This window comes from Pectinophora gossypiella, chromosome 6, assembly GCF_024362695.1.
Source record: "Pectinophora gossypiella chromosome 6, ilPecGoss1.1, whole genome shotgun sequence".
NCBI lineage: Eukaryota > Metazoa > Arthropoda > Insecta > Lepidoptera > Gelechiidae > Pectinophora > Pectinophora gossypiella.
In genome coordinates, this window is record NC_065409.1 from 10,813,079 (window position 1) to 10,836,012 (window position 22,934).

At 37.1% G+C, this 22,934-nt stretch overlaps 3 protein-coding genes across 3 annotated transcripts; 2 read left to right on the forward strand and 1 right to left on the reverse strand.

Moving 5' to 3' along the window:
* Nucleotides 1-991: 991 nt before the first annotated feature.
* Nucleotides 992-4,035, forward strand: LOC126367550 (DNA primase small subunit). The gene is made up of 7 exons (XM_050011130.1): nucleotides 992-1,109; nucleotides 1,184-1,440; nucleotides 1,523-1,692; nucleotides 1,802-2,000; nucleotides 2,168-2,378; nucleotides 3,452-3,791; nucleotides 3,945-4,035. Exons 1-7 carry the CDS (start codon nucleotides 1,107-1,109, stop codon nucleotides 3,962-3,964), a joined length of 1,200 nt encoding a protein of 399 aa, XP_049867087.1. The 5' UTR covers nucleotides 992-1,106; the 3' UTR covers nucleotides 3,965-4,035.
* LOC126367568 (peflin) lies at nucleotides 4,020-17,762 on the reverse strand. The gene is made up of 5 exons (XM_050011152.1): nucleotides 17,673-17,762; nucleotides 17,427-17,504; nucleotides 8,286-8,508; nucleotides 4,684-4,827; nucleotides 4,020-4,537 (listed from the first exon to the last, which is right to left on the reverse strand). The coding sequence occupies exons 2-5, from the start codon at nucleotides 17,436-17,438 to the stop codon at nucleotides 4,314-4,316; spliced, it is 603 nt and encodes a 200-aa protein (XP_049867109.1). The 5' UTR covers nucleotides 17,439-17,504; nucleotides 17,673-17,762; the 3' UTR covers nucleotides 4,020-4,313.
* A 374-nt stretch (nucleotides 17,763-18,136) lies between these two features.
* On the forward strand, nucleotides 18,137-22,632 carry LOC126367565 (NECAP-like protein CG9132). The gene is made up of 5 exons (XM_050011149.1): nucleotides 18,137-18,378; nucleotides 18,446-18,651; nucleotides 19,327-19,505; nucleotides 20,283-20,488; nucleotides 21,915-22,632. The coding sequence occupies exons 1-5, from the start codon at nucleotides 18,293-18,295 to the stop codon at nucleotides 21,970-21,972; spliced, it is 735 nt and encodes a 244-aa protein (XP_049867106.1). The 5' UTR covers nucleotides 18,137-18,292; the 3' UTR covers nucleotides 21,973-22,632.
* The last annotated feature ends 302 nt before the right edge of the window (nucleotides 22,633-22,934 follow it).

A 22,934-nucleotide genomic window follows, 5' to 3' on the forward strand; every position in this document is an offset into this window, starting at 1 on the left:
GCGCCTTTTTGAAAAATCACATTCAGATGTGATTTTTATTAACAAAAGCTTGCAGTAAGACACGCTGGTTTTAATCTAGGTCAAAAATTGTGGTCTCAAAATTTACCTGGATTGAAATTACTTACCTAAGGGAAATCGAGGTTTGTGGAAGAAAATCACATCAGAAAAATCAGAATACGATTTTTCAAAAAGGTGCTTACGTGGTTTTTCACTATAAGGCGATGATACATGGAACATTCATGGCCTAACGCCACCCATGCCGATTATTAACATGCTTTTGTTTTAATGACAATCAAATTGGTTTATTATCATATTACTTACGAATCGTTAATTTGACAATCACGGAAAAGGCGTTATCTAAGGTGATTTCCATAATTCACAGCCTTCGAAATCTGGTCCACTCAACACACATAGAAAAAATATCTGGTTGTCTGAAACCTACCCACTATTTTGTGCTAGTATATTATTAGTTGTTGTTAGAATATTGAAGTAACTAGTATGTATTCAGTACAAAATAATGTGCGCAACACTAATGTTTTTTTTTTTGACGTTTTCAATTTCGCGCGGCTTTTCGGCGGGAAAAGGGAACGGGACAGTTGCTTTCTTCATTGAGTAATCTAAATAATTAATACGAAGTGGTGTTTTGTGGTTAATGATCGCATTAAGTTAGTCAGAAGACATTCGCGAGTGTTATTATATTGGAGTATTCAATGAACAAAGTGTATCTGCCTATTTTCGCTTCGTGCCGGGAAGCCGCTTCATAACTCAAAAGTTTATGCGGACTTTTGAGTTAATTCGTTTGGGGTTCGGAGTAGGAGTCTACTCCGAGGGTGGGGGCTTAGGTTTCATCATCATCATTCATCACCTTTCATCATTTCATTAATCATCAAGAAAAAAAAAATACGTAAGACATGGCTGTATGGGCATAGTTCCCTTTGCCTTACCCTTCGGGGAAAACCAAAACAAAAAAAAAAATCAATTTCGCGCCAATTTTGACGTTTGTCTCCACGAGAATGGGATTTGAGAATAATCTTTGAGATTAAAAATATCGCAATTTCTTTCGTGTGTAGTATTTTTACATTAAAAATTGAATTGAATTGAACATCATGGTTGGTGATATTATATATTAATTGCAATAATTTCAGAAGAAACTTGAAGATTAACGACCTCTTTTTGTTTTTAGGTCGGTCAACATGACGAGAATTTGTTGTCGGATATGTTGCCTGTGTACTACACAAGGCTATTTCCTCAGAACATATTTTGTCGGTGGCTGAGCTGTGGAAGCAGTCCACAACCTCTCGCCAACAGAGAGTTGTCGTTTACCCTAGCAGACGATGTGTATTTACGATACTTAACCATATGTAATCAGAAAGAGTTTCAAACATTGCTACAAAAGAAATGCCCTTACAAACTAGATATTGGTGCTGTTTACAATACTAAGTAAGTACTAACATTAAAAGTGTACATGTAAAGCTGTTTCAATACATTAGAATTTAAAAATTAACTAGTCTGATCATTTTAGACCATCTATAGCTCGGCATGATTCAGTGGTACTTGCTAGAGAGCTGGTATTTGATATTGATCTTACGGATTATGATGAAGTGAGGACATGTTGCCAAGAAGCCAAGGTCTGTGAAAAATGCTGGAAGTTTATGGTCATTGCATGTGAAATCATTGACAAATCTTTAAGAGGTAAGTTTATTTCCTTGTGATTAAGTATTTTATATTATAATCTATTGAATAATGCCTGTATAATTTGTTAATAGGAACTACTTTTTTAACTATTTATTTACTGTTTCAGAGGACTTTGGATTTCAAAGCATCCTATGGGTGTTTTCTGGCAGAAGAGGTGTACATTGTTGGGTATCAGACTATGAGGCAAGGACTTTGGATGGTCCCGGGAGGGGAGCTGTGGCCGATTATCTCTGCTTGATCTTTGGAGGAGACAATCAGACCAAAAAAGTCCATCTGGGAAGTGAAAACATGCATTCTAGTATAAGGTACTTAATGTTTGAATATATCTTTACTTCACTTAGGTTTCATTAATTCTAAAATTTTGTGTAATGATGTAAGTTGCTGGTCTATTAGTTACGACCTTGCCTTATACCAATCATAATTAAATCAATTTACTAGACTAAATAATAACACCAGTAATTTTCTGTTTCAGGAGAGCCCTTGAAATAATTGACAAGTACTTTTTAGAACTTTTGCAGGACCAAGAGTTTCTCTCAACTGAAAACAGACTGAAGGCTTTCTTAAAATTAATACCTGATGAAACACTAAGATCACAAGTGGAGAAAAAGCTGGAGAAAATGCCAGAATCATCAGTAGACAGATGGAAAACATTCTTGAATTTGTATGAATCATTCTTCAGAGAAGTAAGTTGTATAATCTTTCAAAGTATAGGTATAGAGGGGGAAATGTATAATAATAATTTATATATGTATAATGTGTGTAGTGTATTATATTATGTGATGTATATTATGTATGTATGTGTGTTGAATAAGATACCTTTCTTTTCATTAATCTCTCAGCAGCAGAATAGGCAGTTTCCCAACTGACCCATAGTCACTCCAAATGGGGGGCCTGTTGTATTTCCTAATGTTTATAGTCCTAAAGTCGATTTTCCGAACATCATTTTCCTAATATTTAATTGTACTAATGTTCGATCATCCTAAATATTGATTATCCTACCGTAATACTTGTCCTAATATTCTTTAGTTCTAATATTAATGTCCCTAAAGTTTGAAATTCCGAATTTTTCATTCCCTATATGATCTATTTGACATATTTTGGTTAGTTGTGACCATCGAGGCCCGAAGGGCCGAGAGGCGGCGGTGAAGATTTGTTTCGTAACGACAGCAGTCACGGGTGCGAGCGAAGCGAGCACGGAAATTCGCGGCATCCCGACACTGTAGATATAGGTTACGAAGGCTGTATGCTCTATGCTCGCTTTGCTCGCCCCCTGCCATATAGCCGAGTGGGTTAGGTTACTTGTGACCATCGAGGCCCGAAGGGCCGAGAGGCGGCGGTGAAGGTTCTCTATTGTATTCCCTAAAATTTCTTATCCTACTTTTTATTTTCCTTCACATTTTATTTAGGACTATACATTTTAGGAATATAAACGATTGTAACTATGGACATTAGGGCTTACCATCATTAGGATGAAAAAAAATAGGGCAATGAACACTAGGAGTTAACAAAATTGGACTAGGATCATTAGGACATTCGATACTTAGGACTAAAATGTGAAGGAAAATAAAAAGTAGGATAAGAAATTTTAGGGAATACAATAGAGAACCCTCCAAATGCCCACACCAGTGTGACTGCTTGTCTATTTTACTCTTGTTTATTGAATAAATAAATTGATTAAACACCTACCTACCTGTATGTTACCTATATGTAGTTTTGTAATAAAATTTGATAGAATTTTTTTCTTTATTCATTTCAGAATGGTAGTGCAGTTAGAAAGATGAAGTACTTAGTAGAAGAAATCAAGATACAGTACTGTTACCCAAGGCTGGACGTGAATGTCACAAAAGGTTTCAACCATCTTCTGAAATCTCCCTTTAGTATACATCCAAAAACTGGAAAGGTGTGTGTGGTGTTCAAGCCAGGCAATGCTAAGACTATGAAACTAGAGGATGTACCTACAATCTACAGTTTGCTCGATGATAGCACTCCAGAAAGTGCTCAACATCAAGCCAATATGAGGACAGCTGTAAAGAACTTCCAAGAAGTTGTATTTTCTCTGGAAAAAGCTGAAGCTTTGAGAAGGAAGAATGATCATAGTAGGTACCATTTATACAACAACATTTGTTAGAATAGTTAACATTTTTAATGATTTGTTTTATGGAAGAGATAGGCTGTATATAACATAAAATCATGCCAGAGTTACAAGTGCAGCTTTTTGACTTCTAACAATGTCCTGTCTTTTGTTTCAGATATTTCCCTGGATTTTTAAGTCACTTTCCTGTCAATTAAGTATTTTATAAGATTGTAAATTATAAAAACAACACTTATTAAAAAAGTAAAGCTCTTTTATTATTCAACCATTACACACCCCATTTAAAGCACTGATGCTGAGAACTTAGACATACAATTTTATTTATATCAACTTAATATTTATATGCTATATGAAATGTAAAAGTATCTTTAAAATATTACTTGTGGAAATGCTGAAGGCCTTGCTTTATGTCTTTAGAATAACTGGCAAGAAGCATCTATTATCAAGCCTGTCTCATTTTTCCCCTAATCAGGTCACAAAGTTTGCGGTGGAAATCTGAGGTAGTAGCAAGTTTGTGTATCGTCCATTATAACGAGCAGCTTAGGGCGACTTTGAGAAACTCCTCAAATCCAAGGGTCACAGTTCCATTCTGTTGGGTGTCTCGCACTCTGAAGGCCTCCGTGAACCGTTGCATCTGAACACACAGGACAATGAAGGAGTCCACTGAGATTTTTCCATCCTTTGAGTCGCATCTTTTCACTATAAAGCTGACGAAATCTGGTGAGAACCGGAATCCCATTTGCGATAATGCTGAAAAAACAAAAAGCCTTTCATTATTTTCCCCCAATGAAACAGAATCTGGTTAGGTTACTGACATTTCTTTGAGTTAGGCAATAGTAGCTTATACATCAATGGAGTTAGATAGGGATTCTTATTGAATGCGCTGCTTTCAATACCTTTAGAAAGCTCCGGTTCTTCGATGCTGCCAGACTGATCCAAATCGTAAGTTTTGAAGACAGCAAGCCATTGATTCACGTAAGTATAGAGCTTGTCAAATTCTTCAACATTGACGTGGCCCGAGTTATCCTTGTCGAACATTCCTGAAACATAAGTTACAAATCTTTTATAAATTATCGCTAACCAATAAACAGTTTAGATCGTTACTTGTACTACCTACTTGTTAATTTTTTTCCGAACGAGAGACCTTAGCGCTAGCCATTTGTCCGGCCGTAGTGAACACGGAATAGAAGAAAGAGAATGGAAAGGCCGTAACGCGCATTTTGTATGAGAACTGTCGGCGGTTCAACTTACCTTTCTTTTACTCCTGCAAACTGTTAACTACGATAGCTCTACTGCTTCTCAAATTTGATAGTTACTTTATAAGCAATGCATATTTAATTTTAATGGGAACTATTCGTAAGATGGTGCACACAAAAGTGTTTTTTGGACTTAGGTGGTAACTCACTAACTGTAAAGTCATTGTTACATAACCGATCATACTAAGTGATGTCTGGTTTTTAGCTCTCCTGCGATAAGGACGGATCTCCTTGCATGATAGTCGATATTAGATTTTTTGCCCTGCAGGTTATAAGACGACTTTTTAGTATACTATCGCGGCAGTGGCGGATTTACCAGTAGGCTGAGTAGGCTGAAGCCTAGGGCGGCAGATTTTAGGGGGCGGCAAATTTGGCCTAAATTTTTTTTTGTCTTACAGAAATAAAAAAGACATTATTATATAAGTAAGTACATAAAGAAACAAGTGACAAGAATTTTAATATTTTAGTATAATGGACAGTGTACTGAACATTCTTACGTCTGTACGGGCTTCAACCGAACATATTTTGCTAACATTACGCCCTGCTTTTGGTAGCGCTGTGCACTCGATTATTATTAGTGTGAAACGCAGCGGCGGCGTAGCGTAGTGGAGGCGGCAGGGGGGCGGCCCGCCCCGGGCGGGTTTTTAGGGGGGCGGCAAAATTTCACAATTTATAATCTATATAAAATTCTTCTTCTATCGTGTGGGTTGTGAGGTGGATTACCAACCTCATCAACCCAAAAAAAAAACCCGTATATAAAAATGAAACCCGTTTTCCGTTGTCACGACATAACATAGAAACGGCTTGACCGATTTGGCAATTTTTTTTTGTAGTTTTCTAATAATCTGTACAAGGTTCTTACGGAAAAAATATTAAGAAAAAATCTCAGAAGGATTGAAAAATATACATTTAATTTTTCATATTTTAAAAAAACGCGCGTAACGAATATAGACATCATTAAATTTAAAACAAAAAATCTGTGGTCATTTGTAAATTGAAATATCTAAATAAAAGGGCGGCAAAATTGTCTTCCGCCCCGGACGGCCGACACCCACGCTACGCCGCTGGTGAAACGGTCACTCAACGTAAACGATACGTACTAGCCACGAGCGCAAATAAAGAAATAAACCTACTTAAACGAATCATTGAGTTAACGATCAAATCCTACAACTACAACTGAAGGTGGAGCGCTGAAGCCGAAACCCAGCATTGGTCCTTATAACGTTTGGTCCTTCGAGCTACTATAGTGGAATGTTGTGTTAATGACTGTGATAGCGAATCGGTGCTTTTGGCCTGCCACAAGCGGGTCTCACCAACTGCATTGAGAAAGCGCACATATCACTGTGTAACTAGCACGTTCTTCTTCCAGCGAAGCTTTAACAATTGACGCCACGATGGCAACTGACATAGATCAACTCCTCGAGAAACAGAATGTGAACTACGATAACATCAAGCAAATCACCTCCAACTACGCCAAGGATACTGTTCAACGGAAGATTTTCAGTTATCTAGAAAAACGTCTAGAGGCTTTGGAGGCTCACTGGGCTGAGTTTAGCATGAATCACGGGAAACTTGCACCACTCGTGACGCCTGACATGGACTACGTCATTCAAGTAAACGGTAGCTTTATACGACAAAACACGACAGAAGATGTTCAAGGAAAAACTATCTATATCTCTCATGTCACCACGCCCTACAACTGATGTCCAAATGAAAGATAACTAAACGGCAAGTTCATCTAAAGACAAGAATAAACTTAAGTGCTTTTGAAAAATCGGCTTCTAAAATTAACGTCGAGACACTAATCGCCAGAAAACAACGCCTAAAATTGATATACCCGAGTTTAACGGAAACTATAACAAGTGGGTGTCTTTTTGCGATTTTTATATGCTAACGAAGTCGTAAAAAGTGCAGCTACTGAAATCTAAACTGAGAGGTGAACCAGAAAAGCTCGTACAGCATTTGAATATCAGCGCCGACAATTACGACTCGTGCTGGGACATCTTTCGTAACCGGTATGACAATGGACGACTCTTATGGTCATCATACATAAACACGGTTCTCAGTTTACCTGAGATCCAAGCTGCATCGGCAATCAACTTATGCAGGACACTGTGAACGAGTGTATAAACGGCCTTAACACAGAAGTTTTGCGTCGTGCTGGTCTATCCGGGATAGAAGCGCTCATCATAAAGCATCGACTGAGATGGTGCGGTTACGTCTTGCGAATGGATGACAGCAGACTACCGAAAGCAGTTTTCTATTCCGAGCTCTCTAGCGGAAAGCGAAAACATGGTGGGCAATATCTGCGTTACAAAGACGTGCTTAAGCGCAATCTCGTGGCATGTGAGATACCAACAGTTAGTTGGGTGGATTGTGTTTGTCTTAGACCGGAATGACGCCGCGCCGTTCACAAGAGCGTCAATTTATTTGAAAAGAAGCGTTTACAAGATCTCGACGCAAAGCGCCAAATGTGGAAGACTCGATCAAAACCCACACACTCAATTCGTCAGGCCAGCTTTATTGTGTGCCGTATGACCGGATCTTCAAGTCGAAGTTCGGTTTCGCCAGCCACATCAGAGCCCACCACAACATCGATCCAGGATAGATATTCAGGAGTCACCGTCGCCGGATACGGTTTGGACGACATGAATTATGATAATTAGTACTTACATGCTGCTGTTTTAGCTCAACAGTATACACTTCACTAAATTGACTGCTGTAAAAAAATCTAGAAACTGACACAACTTACTTCACAATCACATTAATAACGGGAAAAAGCCGATGTAATGAGGACGATAGAATACAAATCCGAAAGTTGCAATTTTATTAACAGAATAAAAGTACTAATTAAGTAATTTGATTGTGAACTAGCGTATTGAATTTTAGAGGTCAGTAGGAGCGGCAAAATTTGAATAGCCTACTGGCGGCAAATTTGTAAATCCGCCACTGTATCGCGGAGTTCCATGCGTCGTAAACGTTGCGAGCGAGTGAAGAGCAAAGTTGAAGTATGACTATTTGCTCATACTTGTGTGGCGCTCGTTTCGCGCTCACTTGACTTTTCCAACCTCTTTCTTCTACGAGTATTATGTGGTAGTGAATAATGCTGTCCCAAGCAAATGTATCATAAATTACGCCAAATAAAGTTTCAATTCTTCGCTATCATATATCGTAATAAGAGTTCCAATATCAATCCATAACAATAAGACCATTGTCATCGTCAAAAATATGATTAATCTTACCGATCATCAACTTGCAAGCAGCCTCCGAGAATGTCTGCCCTTGCGCGTTAACCAATGCTGATTTCAGTTCATTAGCTGTGATGAATCCTGATTGATCCTTATCGACTGCCCGGAACCATTGGTGCACTTGTGGGGAGATTGCACCACCCGGGCCAATGGAGGGGTACGGACCATGGCCGATTTCCAATTGACCACCTGCCGCACCTGGTTGACCATAACCCGGCTGAAAGGAGAAAAGGAAACCATATTTTTAATGTGATAAAGACAAGTAATAGGCTCGCTCTCTATTACATGGGACTTAAACATAGCTGGCGAGGAGGTCTATTATGCACCTCTGCCTACCTCTTCGGGATACAGGCGAGACGCTGTGTTATATAGGCAAGTATTTCTTTACTAGACTGGGACTGCTCGGAACTTTACTTTCTTGGAAGTAAATGCCCTCGATTGATCAGACACAACTGCACAAAGCATCGGGATCGAGCGGTGTGATATAGATAATAAGTATTTCGGGTGGGCGGTGTGCGTCAAGCTAGCGGCCTCAAAAAAAAATGGGCACGAAAAAATAATTTGACCATACCAAAAAATAGTACTCTTATTGAAAAAAATAGTACCTGTTGTAAAAAAATTAGTACCATCACGGTTCTGGATTTATAGCCATGTTTTATTGCACTTGCTAGCTTGACGGTGAGCGAAATTTGGCGAGAGTTAACGACAAGGTCTTTCGCTTTGATTTAAACGCCAAAAAATAGTACCGAAATAGTACTTACCCCCTGCAAAATACCGAAATGAGTACTTCAACGGTTCCAAAGTTATAAAGGCAGTTCTTTGATCCCGCTGGCTTGACGTTTTGAAAATACCTATTATCTAGGGAACGCTTGCATACTTCAGTATGTAACTAATTTCAATAAACTCGTATGAAATAGTACTTCCTACCATCATAATTTTGATCCGATTCTCTTTCTAGAAATATGTTAAAAAATCATCATAACCTATGTCATACATTTGTTGTTGATACAGTCACGTAGACAATTACATAACCTCACAATTTATTCGTAAGTATTGCCATCGCCAGTATTGCCATTTTGGAGGTCTACCCTACCATTTCTTTGCACTTCAGAGTGTTGCTATTACAAAAAATTGCTATTGCATACACCCATATGCAATAATTTTAATAGAAAATGGCTGCATGGGTCTAGTTCTTATTGAAAACAATCTGTGATTTTAATACATCATAATAAATTTTTAATCTGCTATTTTATTTTATAATTTATACCTTCATGTTCAATTTGTTACGGATCGAAGTGTTTGTTAATAAACAATTTGCAGTATTTGTAGAATAACTCAAAGAGTTTCAACAATGATATTACTTTCATCTGACAACCCTGGCACTTCACCAATTTTTACCCAAAAATGGGGAAAAAATACTAAAATCTGACAACATTCTTCTTGAGCATGTGTAATAATTTTGTTCGCGACTGTACCTGTCTTGATAAATGTATGACATAGGTTATAATGACTTTTTGACATATTTCTACAAAGGGAATCAGGTCCAAATTATGATGGTAGGGAGTACTATTTCATACGAGTTTATTGACATTAGTTACAAACTGAAGTATGCAAGCGTTCCCTAGATAATAGGTATTTTCAAAACGTCAAGCCAGCGGGATCAAAGAACTGCCTTTATAACTTTGGAACCGTTGAAGTACTCATTTCGGTATTTTGCAGGGGGTAAGTACTATTTCGGTACTATTTTTTGGCGTTTAAATCAAAGCGAAAGACCTTGTCGTTAACTCTCGCCAAATTTCGCTCACCGTCAAGCTAGCAAGTGCAATAAAACATGGCTATAAATCCAGAACCGTGATGGTACTAATTTTTTTACAACAGGTACTATTTTTTTCAATAAGAGTACTATTTTTTGGTATGGTCAAATTATTTTTTCGTGCCCATTTTTTTTTTGAGGCCGCTAGCTTGACGCACACGGTGGGCGGGGCTACGATTTCGCTATACATTTAATATACCTACGCAACACATCGTGCTCGATCAATCGGTAATGCATCAAAGGAAAAATGGAATGCCTCTAGCCAGCTGCTTATCATCCCGGGTGTCGCAAAAGGCGATCGTCGCCTGTGAAAGCGGACCAAACGATAAACGAAGTGTACCTACTACAAGTTGTCTTTGGATCGCTTCTTTGTTCTGTCTACCCCTTAAGGGAATACGAGTATGAATTGTCGCCGTCTAGGTACTGATTAGTCATTAGAATCATACACAGGTGTCTTGACCTATGTAGATGATGAATGATGATACAGTCATATTTTATGAATCATTTTACACGTGCCAGCAATGTTTTTTTTTTCGCAGCAATTATTTTTTATGTGGAACGAACTTAATAATAATGTAACACATACGCTTGTAATTCTTATTGCGGTAGTATACGAAATCACGGTCCAGTCATAACTAAACGAAAAGTTTGTTCTATGAAGTTAAAGAGTGCGCGAGGGAGACGCGGCCATCATCGACTGATACGATGAAGCAAAGAATGATAAGCGTAATGGAATGTTGATATTTTGATTCTCGTTTCACGCCCGCAGTACTCGTTGGGGTGGGCAGAGCTACAACCTATCAGAAGACAACGTGCAGCTACTTTTGTACGTTCGGGAACAAGAGACGATTCTTCAGTTGAATTTTGCGATATTGTACAGGAAGTAGGTATCTACCCACTTAATACTGACTGTCTGTAGTTCGTAAGTCTTTCTACTTATCAGTCTGATTCGTATTGAGTAAAGGATTTTCAGCAATGCAGTATCAAAGGAAATCTTTAGATCCCGATAGAATCTGAACTACACTAGTAAAGAATGAAAAGCCAAATCCAGGTTACTCTTTAAGACAACTTTATTCTACAAAGTATAAATAGTTACACAATAATTACTCTTACTCTATTTAGGTATGTACATAGTCTTGTATTTAAACCGTACAAAACTCCAAAATTACATATCAAATCCATGCAAAAAATGCTCCAGGCCACTAACTAACATTACGTAGCCTAATTACTTATAGCTGCCATAAAATCTACATGTAAAGCTGCATCTATTTATACACAGAAAATTTTCTGTATAAATATTTTTACGTATGTTACACGTAAGAGGCGACGTTGTTTACGTTGTTTATACTGTGTTTATTTATCAGACTATTTTTTTCTGAAGCTCTATCATACAATGTCATAAAACGCATTCTCATCGCGAATCAAGTAGTTGGTGGTAGATTATGACCTTAGTTTAACAGTTTTAAAAACTTAGGAGTTTATGAATGCCATTACTATTACAATACTAAACATCGCGTAATTAGTCTTCACTGGGTTGGAAATGGGAGCAAGGAATCACCAAATTGATAGGCTAACAATAATGGACAGGGGAACAAAGGACGTATGTAACTCTCTGGAAAACTATAGGTATAAACAATGGAACCATTATTTGACACAAGTATTTAAAACACATTTTTCAGTAATTTTAGCATCTTTCGGTACCTGTGCCACATGTATTTCAATTACAATTCTGGATCAATTATGGTCATGCACATCTTGACCTAAAATATCTTTTTGTTCTTTAGTTTATGACGAGACCCACAGTACCTTAATTTATTCAAATGCATTTTGCCAATTGCTATAAAATGTTATAACTTTCATTATAAAAAAAAACAACATTGGAAGCTCACCAGAAAAAATACATACTGTGTATAAAATACATATCTATTTGCAAGAATATTCTATAGATGAAATTCAACAGACATTTCTCATTTGTGCCCAAAATTGTAAATCTCACTCTATCCATTATTATTGTTACATTTATTCTTAAATAATCAAAACTTGTAACTATTGTTATCTATTATCTACATTATAATTAGGAAGTCTATCAATTATTGTTACAGTGTTACTCTTTGTTCTATTAATATCAGTTACAGTATCTTTCGAAACTAGTGGAAACATAACGGAAAATTAATAGTTTCTTTTAACATTCATTAGGTAATAAAATCACATTAAAACATTTTAAACTAAAATCTCAAAACATACAAATAATTAGGTAAATCTTCAAAAATACTTGAAGGCTCCTTTTTAGATGTCATAGATAAACTATTTCTATATAGTTATATAATTATAATAATATAGATTAACCAGAGATTAAAATAGAATATATACTTAGAGCTTAGAATATATACTTAGATTTTTAATACATTCCCAATGTAATACATTACACACAGCTCATATATTTGATAAACAAAATATAATATTTGCATATATTTACCTGAATAAAGGAGCACTTTTCAATGATTTTAGAAAGTGTAATAAAGTTATCTGACTAATCATTATAATGACAAAAAGATTAACAAGTTTCAAATTAAAAAATATATTCATTACCTACAATTATTGCCTATTTTATACTAGACAATAACAATGATCATACACATAAATGACATTCAGTCTTTTATATCAAACCCAATACTGGCAAGGTCGTTGCATTTACTTTGTACTAAACAAAAGTATAATAATTTATTTAACAGCTCTGCTTTTCCACTAAATACAAAATATCTAATTGTAAATGTTTAAGTGTAAGAAATAAAGGAAATAAACGATGTTTACTTTGTCTCAACTAAGAATTTACAAAAATAGGTAGGTACTTGCATCATATCACTAATTTAAGAGCCACAGCACACCAACAAGAGGTACTTGACTATGCATATAATTTGTAACAACATTATTTTGTAATGTAAATAATAATATATATGAATGTAATGTACTTAGTGAAAAGGCATTACATTAAATAATACAATATTATCAATCTGTAGAAATATTTCTCAAGCTTAAACATTATCACTGTGACTAGAAAAACTGTAAGTAGCAGGTGTTACTGATGTATTTACACACACTTGAATAGATGGCTTAAATGAAGAAGGAAGTAGTTTGTGTGCTTCTGGCACTGGAGAATAACTACGACAGACAGCAGTCTCGAAATGCACTTGTTCACTCCTATCTGCAGGCACTCCATCAAAGCTCGTTTGTTTAGCTGAATCACCTGTCCCACTATCTTTGCACGACGAGTGCTCTGATATATTGTCTGGAAACACAACAGGCGAATCACTATCACTATGCACTACTTGTGTCATTTTCATACTTTCGGTGGGAAAATTGTGCATGGCACCTGCCATACGTCGTCGCGTGTGGTAGATAATCACCACCCAAATTATAGATGTCCCCACAGCACAACACACAACAGTTATTATTATTATACCAGTCATATCCTCTTCGTTCACCATAATTGCCACAGGTGGCAAGACTCGCAACTCAGTCATATCCTTTTTAGTACCAAGCTCATTTGTAATTTCGCATTCATAACGGCCGGCGTCACTAGACTCTGTTCCTATAATGATCAGAAGTTGATCATCTGCAGTCAGAAAATAGCGATCTGTAGGAACTATAGGTGTGCCATCCTTTAGCCATTTCAAAATTGGTTTAGGAGAACCAGATATCATACATTGCAGAACTACTGAATCTCCACTGGTCACCTCTTTGTTTTCCATAACCCTCACAAATGACGGTTCTTGCAATACTGTTAATGTAGCATTAGCTATGATAGTTCCAGCAGGATTTTTGGCAGCACAACTGTAGATACCCATATCAGTGGTTTTAGCATTAACTATGAAGAACAGATGATCAGTAGGCATGACATTCATTCTTCTCTCCCTAGCAGCAGGGAAGTCATTGCCACCATCTTTTTTCCAAGATATTTCAGGAGGTGGATCTCCTGTAGCTGCACAGTTGAGTGTTACAGTTTCTCCAGTCTTCACAGTGATATTGGTGGGGGTTTTAATAAATCTAGGGAATGTGACAATATTAACTCTTGCTTTTGTAGAGTAAGTTGTACCAAAACTGTTGCTGACTACACATTGGTATTTACCAGAGTCTGCGTGTGTTACATTTGGAATCACCAACACTGAGGTAGCTCGAGGTTGTCCACCAGAGGAGACTGTGGTATTTTCATATACTGTAGGATTACTAACATTACCATTGTTTTTTCTCCATAGGAATGTCATATTACTAAATGGGTTTGAAGTGGCTGAGCAGACCAAATTTGCTGATCTTCCTTTTATTGCTAGATGTGTTTTGGGATGCTCCACTACTTTAGGCTTTGGAGAATCTCCACAGTTGTCTTCTTTCAGCTTAGAAATGGTAACACCTCTCACTTCAGATGGATAAGCACATGTAGCAGTTACATATTTATGCTTTGCATTGTCTTTAATCCACTTTACAATCCATAGTATATTACAATCACAAAGCAAGGAGGAGGAATCTAAATGTAATTTCCTCAGTTTAGGCATAGATTCAAATGCATGTTGTTGAATTGATGCAATGTTGTTTCCTCTCAAGTCCAATTCATTAAGGTTGGAAAGTCCTTCGAAAGCCCTTGCATTTATTGATTTAATGTGATTGTGTGCTAGACTAAAGTTCATCAAATTTTGTAACTTAGAGAAAGGTCCAGACATGTCTTCCACTGTCCAAGAAATTTTGTTGTTATTCAATAAGAGTGTCTGTAGCTGAGACATGTGACTGAAGGCTTCTTGAGAGATGGAAGATATATTGTTGTAACTCAAATTAAGTGTACGAAGATTGAGCAAGTGTTGAAAAGAGCGTCCTTCAATTTCAACCAAATAATTATGAGATAAGTCCAAAACTTCTAAATTGGTACACAGTTCCCAGCTACCAAGATCAATTTCTTCTATTAAATTATTGGATAAAGACAATGTTATCAATGATTCTAACCCATACATCCAACCTTTAGAAATACTCCTTATCCTGTTGTGATCTAACTGTAGCAAATTCACAGACTTGAATCCAAAGAAGGCTCCGTCCATTATATTGTCAATATTATTGGATCTCATTTTGATTGTAGTTAAATTAGATAATCCTTGAAACAGTAGTCCATTAATCACATGTAGTTTGTTGTGGTTTAACTCCAAAGTTCTGAGATTAGACTGTGACATAAATAAATGGTTAGGTAAGGATTTTATTTCATTTCTATTTAATTTCAAAATTACCAAATTGGTCAGATTACTTAGTGACCCATCTTCAATTATTTGAATATGATTATGATTCAAAAACAATGATCTCAGAGAACTATTCGCAGAGAATCGGCCCGTGTTGATAGAGGTAATGCTATTCCTATTGAGGCTGACTTCTATTATCTGATTACATTCTAAAAGATTTGGTATAGAATACATTGAATTCTTATCCAATTTTAGAACTTTCAGGTTTAATAATTTGTTGAAACCTTCCGTAACATTTTCATTCAATCTATTGTCGCTGAGATCTAAATCTTCCACCCACTTGGGAATTTTTGGCACAGTTACCAAATTCTTCTTTGAACAAGATACAACGTTTTTAAGGCAATCACATTTCTGTGGGCATTCGTTGCTCTCAGCTTCTGTCGATGATCGTACCAAACAGATTATCATCATAAACAACAACAGTCGCAAGTCTCCCATTTTCATGCATTTGGGTAGATGCCCCATTCATTGAGTAGAAAGGTTGACTTTTCTTCTTACATAATTTCGATTTTATGTATTGTATACGTGTTTCTTTTAACACTTTTCACTTCACTTACACGCGGACTACACAGATTTTGCATTTTAACACCAATAACAATGACGAAAGTGAAAAACGATTCGATTTATTTACGAAGATAGGCATAGTCGCCATTTTCTTTCATCGAAAGCTTAATACGGTGTGACCATTATTGGTCGTACAATTCTACCAAAAAATATAAATGTGTATAATTATGTGTGTACCTTTAAAAAAGTAAAAAACAATTTACCTATCTAGTTTATTCAATTTTACTGTTGTTGTTTGGCTTATAACCGGCTCGAAGAATCACTGTAGAGTGAGAAGGAACTGCCGCCTACCACTAGATGACTAGAACTAATGTCTTCTATTCGTTATAGACTGTAGAGATAATACATTTATTCGCTTTAAAAATGGTAGGTACAGTTCAGAAGGTTCAGCTCGTTGCTTTGTCCAATTTGTCGTGTTATTATTTAAGGCGTACTGGCCAGCAGTGGGACATATTTAGACTTTATATTATGTAGTTAATGCACATTAATATACGTAGGTCTTATACAAGTTCATTTGGTCGCCGCCCGTATTTTTACCTTTTTAGAATGTGATTTAATAAATAAACGCAGCAGATGACAGTGTATTTTATTTTATTAAGCAATGGAATCTACCAGAGGAATCTACTAAATGAAAATTAATTTGCCGTACGGGCACACAAACCAAGCCGAACTTTGTTGCCATTTATAAATATTACGTAATGCCATGACATTGAAATCAGACACACGAGGCATGGCATTGGCATGGCTCGACATTATGTCAAAACAAGATTTTCAAAAGAAACTTTTTAACTTCAGGGTGCTAAGGATTTTTTTGGCTTACATATTTCACAGTAGCAAAGCCATTATTATATATATCTAACTATCATCCATTAACGTGAGGAACAGAATAGACACACACCGGAAGAAGTAGATCATACAAAAGTGCTTTTTGGAGCATAAATTATTGACCATAAGTTAATACCACAAAAACACTGGTAATCTATTCAATATTAGATCACGCGTATTTCCCGTTGTGATAGGCAGAGACCATGAATTCCACTTACTATCCTGATCTGATACACCATTTTTGCTTCTTCCGCTCTCATTAAAGACTTCATGCACACACAGCGGTTTTGAGTACATAATTATAATTATAATAATGTAAATAGACTTAAATAATTTATAACAAATAAGTTTCATTAAGAAAGGAGGCCTATACCCAGTTGTGGGTGGATACAAGCTGAGTCGATAGTAGGTAGATGTTTCTTTATACATCTGTCTGTTGTTTGTAAAAATGATTCTTCATTCTAGTGATTTCATTTTTCTATCATGCACTCCATCTGCAGAATGTCGACATTCTATCTATGTATGAGTAGCTATTATGTTGAAAACGGGTGCAAATAGGCACCTAGCTATGATAGCTATGAATACAGCTAGGGAAAAATCTAGTTTTAGTATTAATTAGTACTCTATAAAGTAGTACAGTATAAAGACAAGAGTACTTACATTATACGCCATTATAAGTGTATTACTTGGGGCCGAACTTTGCCAAGTTTAGTGCTAAAATCTGATTCAGTTGCAGGACTGTAAAGAAAAACAAGAATCAACTTTAATAGAAAGTTTCAATTCACAACAAGTACCCCAATTTCTATTTCATGGTAAAACCAATAACAAATCATTGTTTTATGAAAAGGAACGCAATAAAATTCAGATTTGAAAGTGTAGAAAATTACGAAGTGTAAGTAAATTTACCTAAATTATTGTGAAACACAAAATATTTAATGCAACTTGAAAGATTTTTTTTAAAAATTTTATTATTTACAGCCAATGTCAATAGATATCGTCTTTGAAAGAGATAGTTACTATACAACTTTACTGGTAACTTGTCGTTTCCCTTAAATCTATAATACTTTTTTCCGTACGAATTAAGCGCGACATTTGAAATTTCTCCACTAATTCTGGAAACAATCAACATTCAGTATTTACCTGTACATTGCTGGTTGTTGTATGAGAAAAGATTGAATAACGCTCAATAATTTCTCTCTAGGTTCAGATATTTCAAATAAAATATTTGTCTTATGAATAATATAAATACAAAATATGTCTTATAAAATCAGAAATGAAAAATATAATAAACGTAATAAATGTTTAGTGAGTAAGAGATCGATTAGAATGTCTCATACACATATGATTTACAAGATTGAAATTCCTATGAGTGAATGAAATAACACGTCAATCATTTCCGAATTTTCAATATATCTATATCCTTGGTTGGTCCAAGTTTTTGTATAGTTTTCGTTTATCAAACATATCGTGTGTCTATATCGCTTTTATTTATTCCCGTTAGTGAAAGTTGTTTTAATTGATGAGCCATGGAAACATATGAAAGTGTTTTACTCGTTAAAAACGAAGTTTTTGTTTTCAAAATACCTCCAAAAACCTCAAATAGAGGCTATAGGTGAGTGTACTAGTTACTTTTCGTCTTTTAATTAAAATGGGCAGCGTTTTGATAAGGCTTTTTCCAGGGCTGCAGATTGGAACTTGCAAGAACCACAATGGACTGGGCGTATGAGGCTTGTAGCGAAAGGTGAAGAACTGATAATGAAATTGGAAGACAAAACAACAGGAGAGTTGTTTGCCAAGTGTCCCATCGACAAATACCCCGGGGTAGCGCTGGAATCAGTCACGGACAGCTCTCGATATTTTGTGGTGAAAATCCAAGATGACAATGGTAAGTCTTTCCATACCTATGTATAAACAATAATATTGGACAGGATATATGGATACGCCCCCTCCGCCCTACTTTAGAGTTTTGATATCAGAATAAAAAAACAACAATTAACCCTGAGACACTAAGCTGATATATTTTTTATGATATCTATTTTTCCACACATTATCTTATCTCTATTTTTGACATTAGTGGGTACTAATGCACTCTAGCATTTATGTGTGTAATGAATGACTAATGAATAATTGAATTTGATTATGTACATTAGCTTATAAACAAACAAGCTCATTAGCATGTGTTTGCTAACAGTGCACATTTTAGAAAATAAATGAAGGAAAGAAAAAAGAAAAATCGTTTATTTCCATATTGGATGCCACATTAACAAAAAAATGAAAATATGATAAGGTGCAAAAGTCCATTCTGTTTCTTGCAAAGTAATAAATGAACTGGTGCACTTAAGACATCTTGGTTACATGTTGTTTCTGTAATAGGCCAAAAGCACCTACAAAAACTTAAATTTTGTGATTATGACAACTAATGATTCATAATTCCACCACTGTTTACAAATAATTTGCTGGGCTCAGTGACTAAACTTTTGCTCTTTGTTTGTACATTATATAATATTTATAAAAATAATTTGTATTAATGTAAATGTATTTCAAATCAATTTAATTACAGGACGGAGTGCGTACATTGGTCTGGGATTTGGCGACAGGTCGGACTCCTTTGATCTCAATGTTGCCCTACAAGACCACTTCAAGTGGTTACGGAAAGAACATGAAGAAGCCACACCTCACCAACAGTTGGACCTTGGCTTTAAAGAGGGAGAGACTATCAAAATCAATATGAAAATCACTGTGAGTTTTCATTACTGCATGTTTTGAATTTAGAAAAATTAGAAAACACTCTGCTGTATAAATACATCATCATCAATTTAAGAGCCACGCTCTTGTCGGTGCAGCATTTCTGTAAAATACTGTCCATGCTACTTTTTTTAGGGAAAAATAGGGCAGTGGTTTCCCTCTTGCCTTCCGCCCCGCAGTACTCTGTCTGACGCGAATGGGATGGCGCCCAGAGTAGTCTATTACAAAGCCATACTAGGACTCCTGTCCTCTGCCTCTGAATAGTACTGACAGTTACTGCTGCCCTCTGTCAGGTTCCAGGTTACAGTCCCTGTGACATGCCCCTTCCGTCCTGCATTGCCGTACCGATGGCTCCCATCTCCGCCTCTGCAGCCGTTGAGGTCTTCACCCGTATCCCTGGGCAAGGGTTCTACGTTATACCCCGTAGGTCTGGGTCCCTATTCGAACTCAGCCACCATCTTACTCCGGCCTACTGAAGTAAGAGGCGCCCACCCCCGCGGCAAGGACGCGCCGAACAGGAATTGCCCCAGTGGAGGGCAGAGAAGATGACTCTGTCCCCCCTGGGGCCGGGTTAATGGTCTTGTATGGAACCAAGACCAAGGGCACACAAAAATAATGTACATAAATACATCTTTCTTAAATTTTTTGTACTTGCACCATTTTATATACTGTATTTATACCTGTCTCAATACCTGCAAAATACAATTTTGTTTGTGTGTTATTGACAAGAAGAGTTGATTTCACACGAAAGTAAAAAAATATAATTTGCAGAAGAAAGATGGCAGTGAAGGCAGCCGGCCGAAACGCGTGGGCGCAGGCGGGGGCGGGCTGCTGCCGCCACCGCCGGGCGCGGGTGCAGGGGGCGGATCTCGCCTGCCGCCGCCGCCTTCGCCGCAGCATACACCCTCGCCCTCTGCAGCCCCCACACCCGCAGCTAACTCCGACTGGGGAGAATTCAACTCTGCCACTGCTGCTAGGTAAGAAAAGGTCCCACCTCGACAATCTCCGGATAGGTCTTATATTCCCTACTGGGTGGAAGAGCCCTTAGCGCCCCCCATTCTTCCGACCAAGAGACAAATCTAGAATAAGTTGTATGGAAAAAGTAATGTTATATTATTTTTTGTTAATAGCATAAATCTTGACTTAAACTGCGCGGGATGTCTCATGTCGCAGATTACCCAGGTGGCAGTGGATGTTTATTTCCCCAATCTACTTTTCATAAAACATTCAATGTTTTTCTAGTTGCCTCTTGCAAATTGACATGGAGGCCCATTTACCAAGCTACTGTCCTATCAACACCTCTAACAAAGATATTAGAGCAAGCAAATATTCTCTATTACGGAATACATGTGAAATTAACTAGCTTTGATAATTGTCTTTGGCCTCTGTAATGCTATATGTTGGTAATTTGACTCAATTATGTTTATTCATTTTTTTTAAATGGATGCTGTAATCATAGGCATTGTTAAGATTAATATTGCCTTGAGATTCCATAGATTCAAAGACTTGTGTAGTCTAACCGTGAGCGCTGCGTCGCGCCTTGTTCAGGGGAGGGAAAGTGATTGAACAGGTTCAAGTAATATGAATGACAGACGGAAGCAGACATATTGGAGTAACTTATATAATTTATAAGGAATCACGTCTGGTCTATCGTGATAGACTTAATAGTCAATGGGTCTTCCCTTCTGCCTACTTTTAAGTTTCTCATGCCCCGGTATCGACATGAGTGACTATTGGTTTTACATACGACTATATCACAATTGGCTAATGCAAGCACTGAACTATTTACCCACACTTCACTGAGCTTTCTTTGAGACCAACGTGATAGGTGTGCCGGATCGCCGTTTATAATGGTCGAGCCAACTAACATAAATTAATAACTCATTGGTGCAAGTCCGTTACCGGGGTCGAACCGGCGCTCCCCGTTTGGAAAGCAAGCCGGCGTACCATAGGATCACAGTGACTACTACTGGTTTTGCTGTCAAAGTAACCAAACTACATCACATCACCAGCCCATTAACGTCCCCACTGCTGGGGCACGGGCCTTCCCTATGGATGGATAGGGAGATCGGGCCTTAAACCACCACGCGGGCCCACTGCGGATTGGTGGTTATTAACGACTGCTAATGCAGCCGGGACCAACGGCTTTACGTGCCTTCCGAAGCACGGAGGAGCTCGAGATGAAAACTTTTTTTTTTGTGGTCACCCATCCTATGACCGGCCTTTGCGAAAGTTGCTTTACTTCAACAATCGTAGACCGAGCGCGTTTACCGCTGCGCCACCGAGCTCCTCGTACATACAGTCACATTTAACATATCTAACAACTCACCAAACTACATATTATATTATAACATGTAAAATATTTATAAGAGTAGAGCATCTTACCGTGGCTCCTTGTTGCAGCGCGCCCAGCCAACCCGCAGTAACGCCCGCCAGCCAACAGAATTGGGTGCAGTTTTAAACGCTCCGCGTGATTGATATTGTGATTTGGTGTCTCTTACACCGTGTGGTAGTTTGCACAATACTTAAGAGAATACTTAATTTAGACTTACTATCGTATCACATGCTTACTATTTAGTATGATTATGAATGTGGCGGAATGTTTGCAGAGTGCATTTAAATACGGGTGTCCCAAGATAATAAATAATGAAGTAGGCGCGACGAATTTACTTAAAAACGCGACTTAATACATCTTACGAATAATCAATTGTAATAAATATTTTGTTTTGGGGCGTGTTGTATAGGTACCGTACATAATGACAACGTAAACTTAAGATGCCAGATCACAATAAGAAATAATAATAATTATGCAATAATGTCTGTTAATCGTGGGTATACCATTATTTCTGTATATGTTGTAACACTTATGTAATTATATTTTAGCGATAATTACAGTAGATATTTTGGCTCTAAATATTGTTGTTAATGTATGTTGTTGAAAATGCATGTCATAGACGGTTTCAATGTAAATAGAATATATAATCTTTAAAAAAGTTAAGTAGTTGAGTATCCGTACATAATGTACAAACCACATTGTATTGCTCTGAAATAGATCTGTATTTTGGCATTATTACGAGAAATGTGCAAAATGTACCTAATAAAGGAAAGTAACTAATCACTATGGCCATCGTTTTCCTTGTAATGTATTTACCTTCTTTTATCTGCGAACAATAGGTTACTTACCTGTACATCGTGGAGAATAATCACTTGATTGGTTTTTACTTGTTCGTTGTTGTTACTTAGTGATCTCCTTCTCTCATGTGGGTTGTGAGATCAACGATCGACCTCGCCAACCCTGCTGTCAGGGTTACCCCCGCCAAAGCCGTCAAATTGAGCCGCCAGAGGACCTTGACATGACTTACGCCTCGATACAATACGAGTATTCACTAGGTAACTAGGTGACGCTCAACATGTACGTACGGC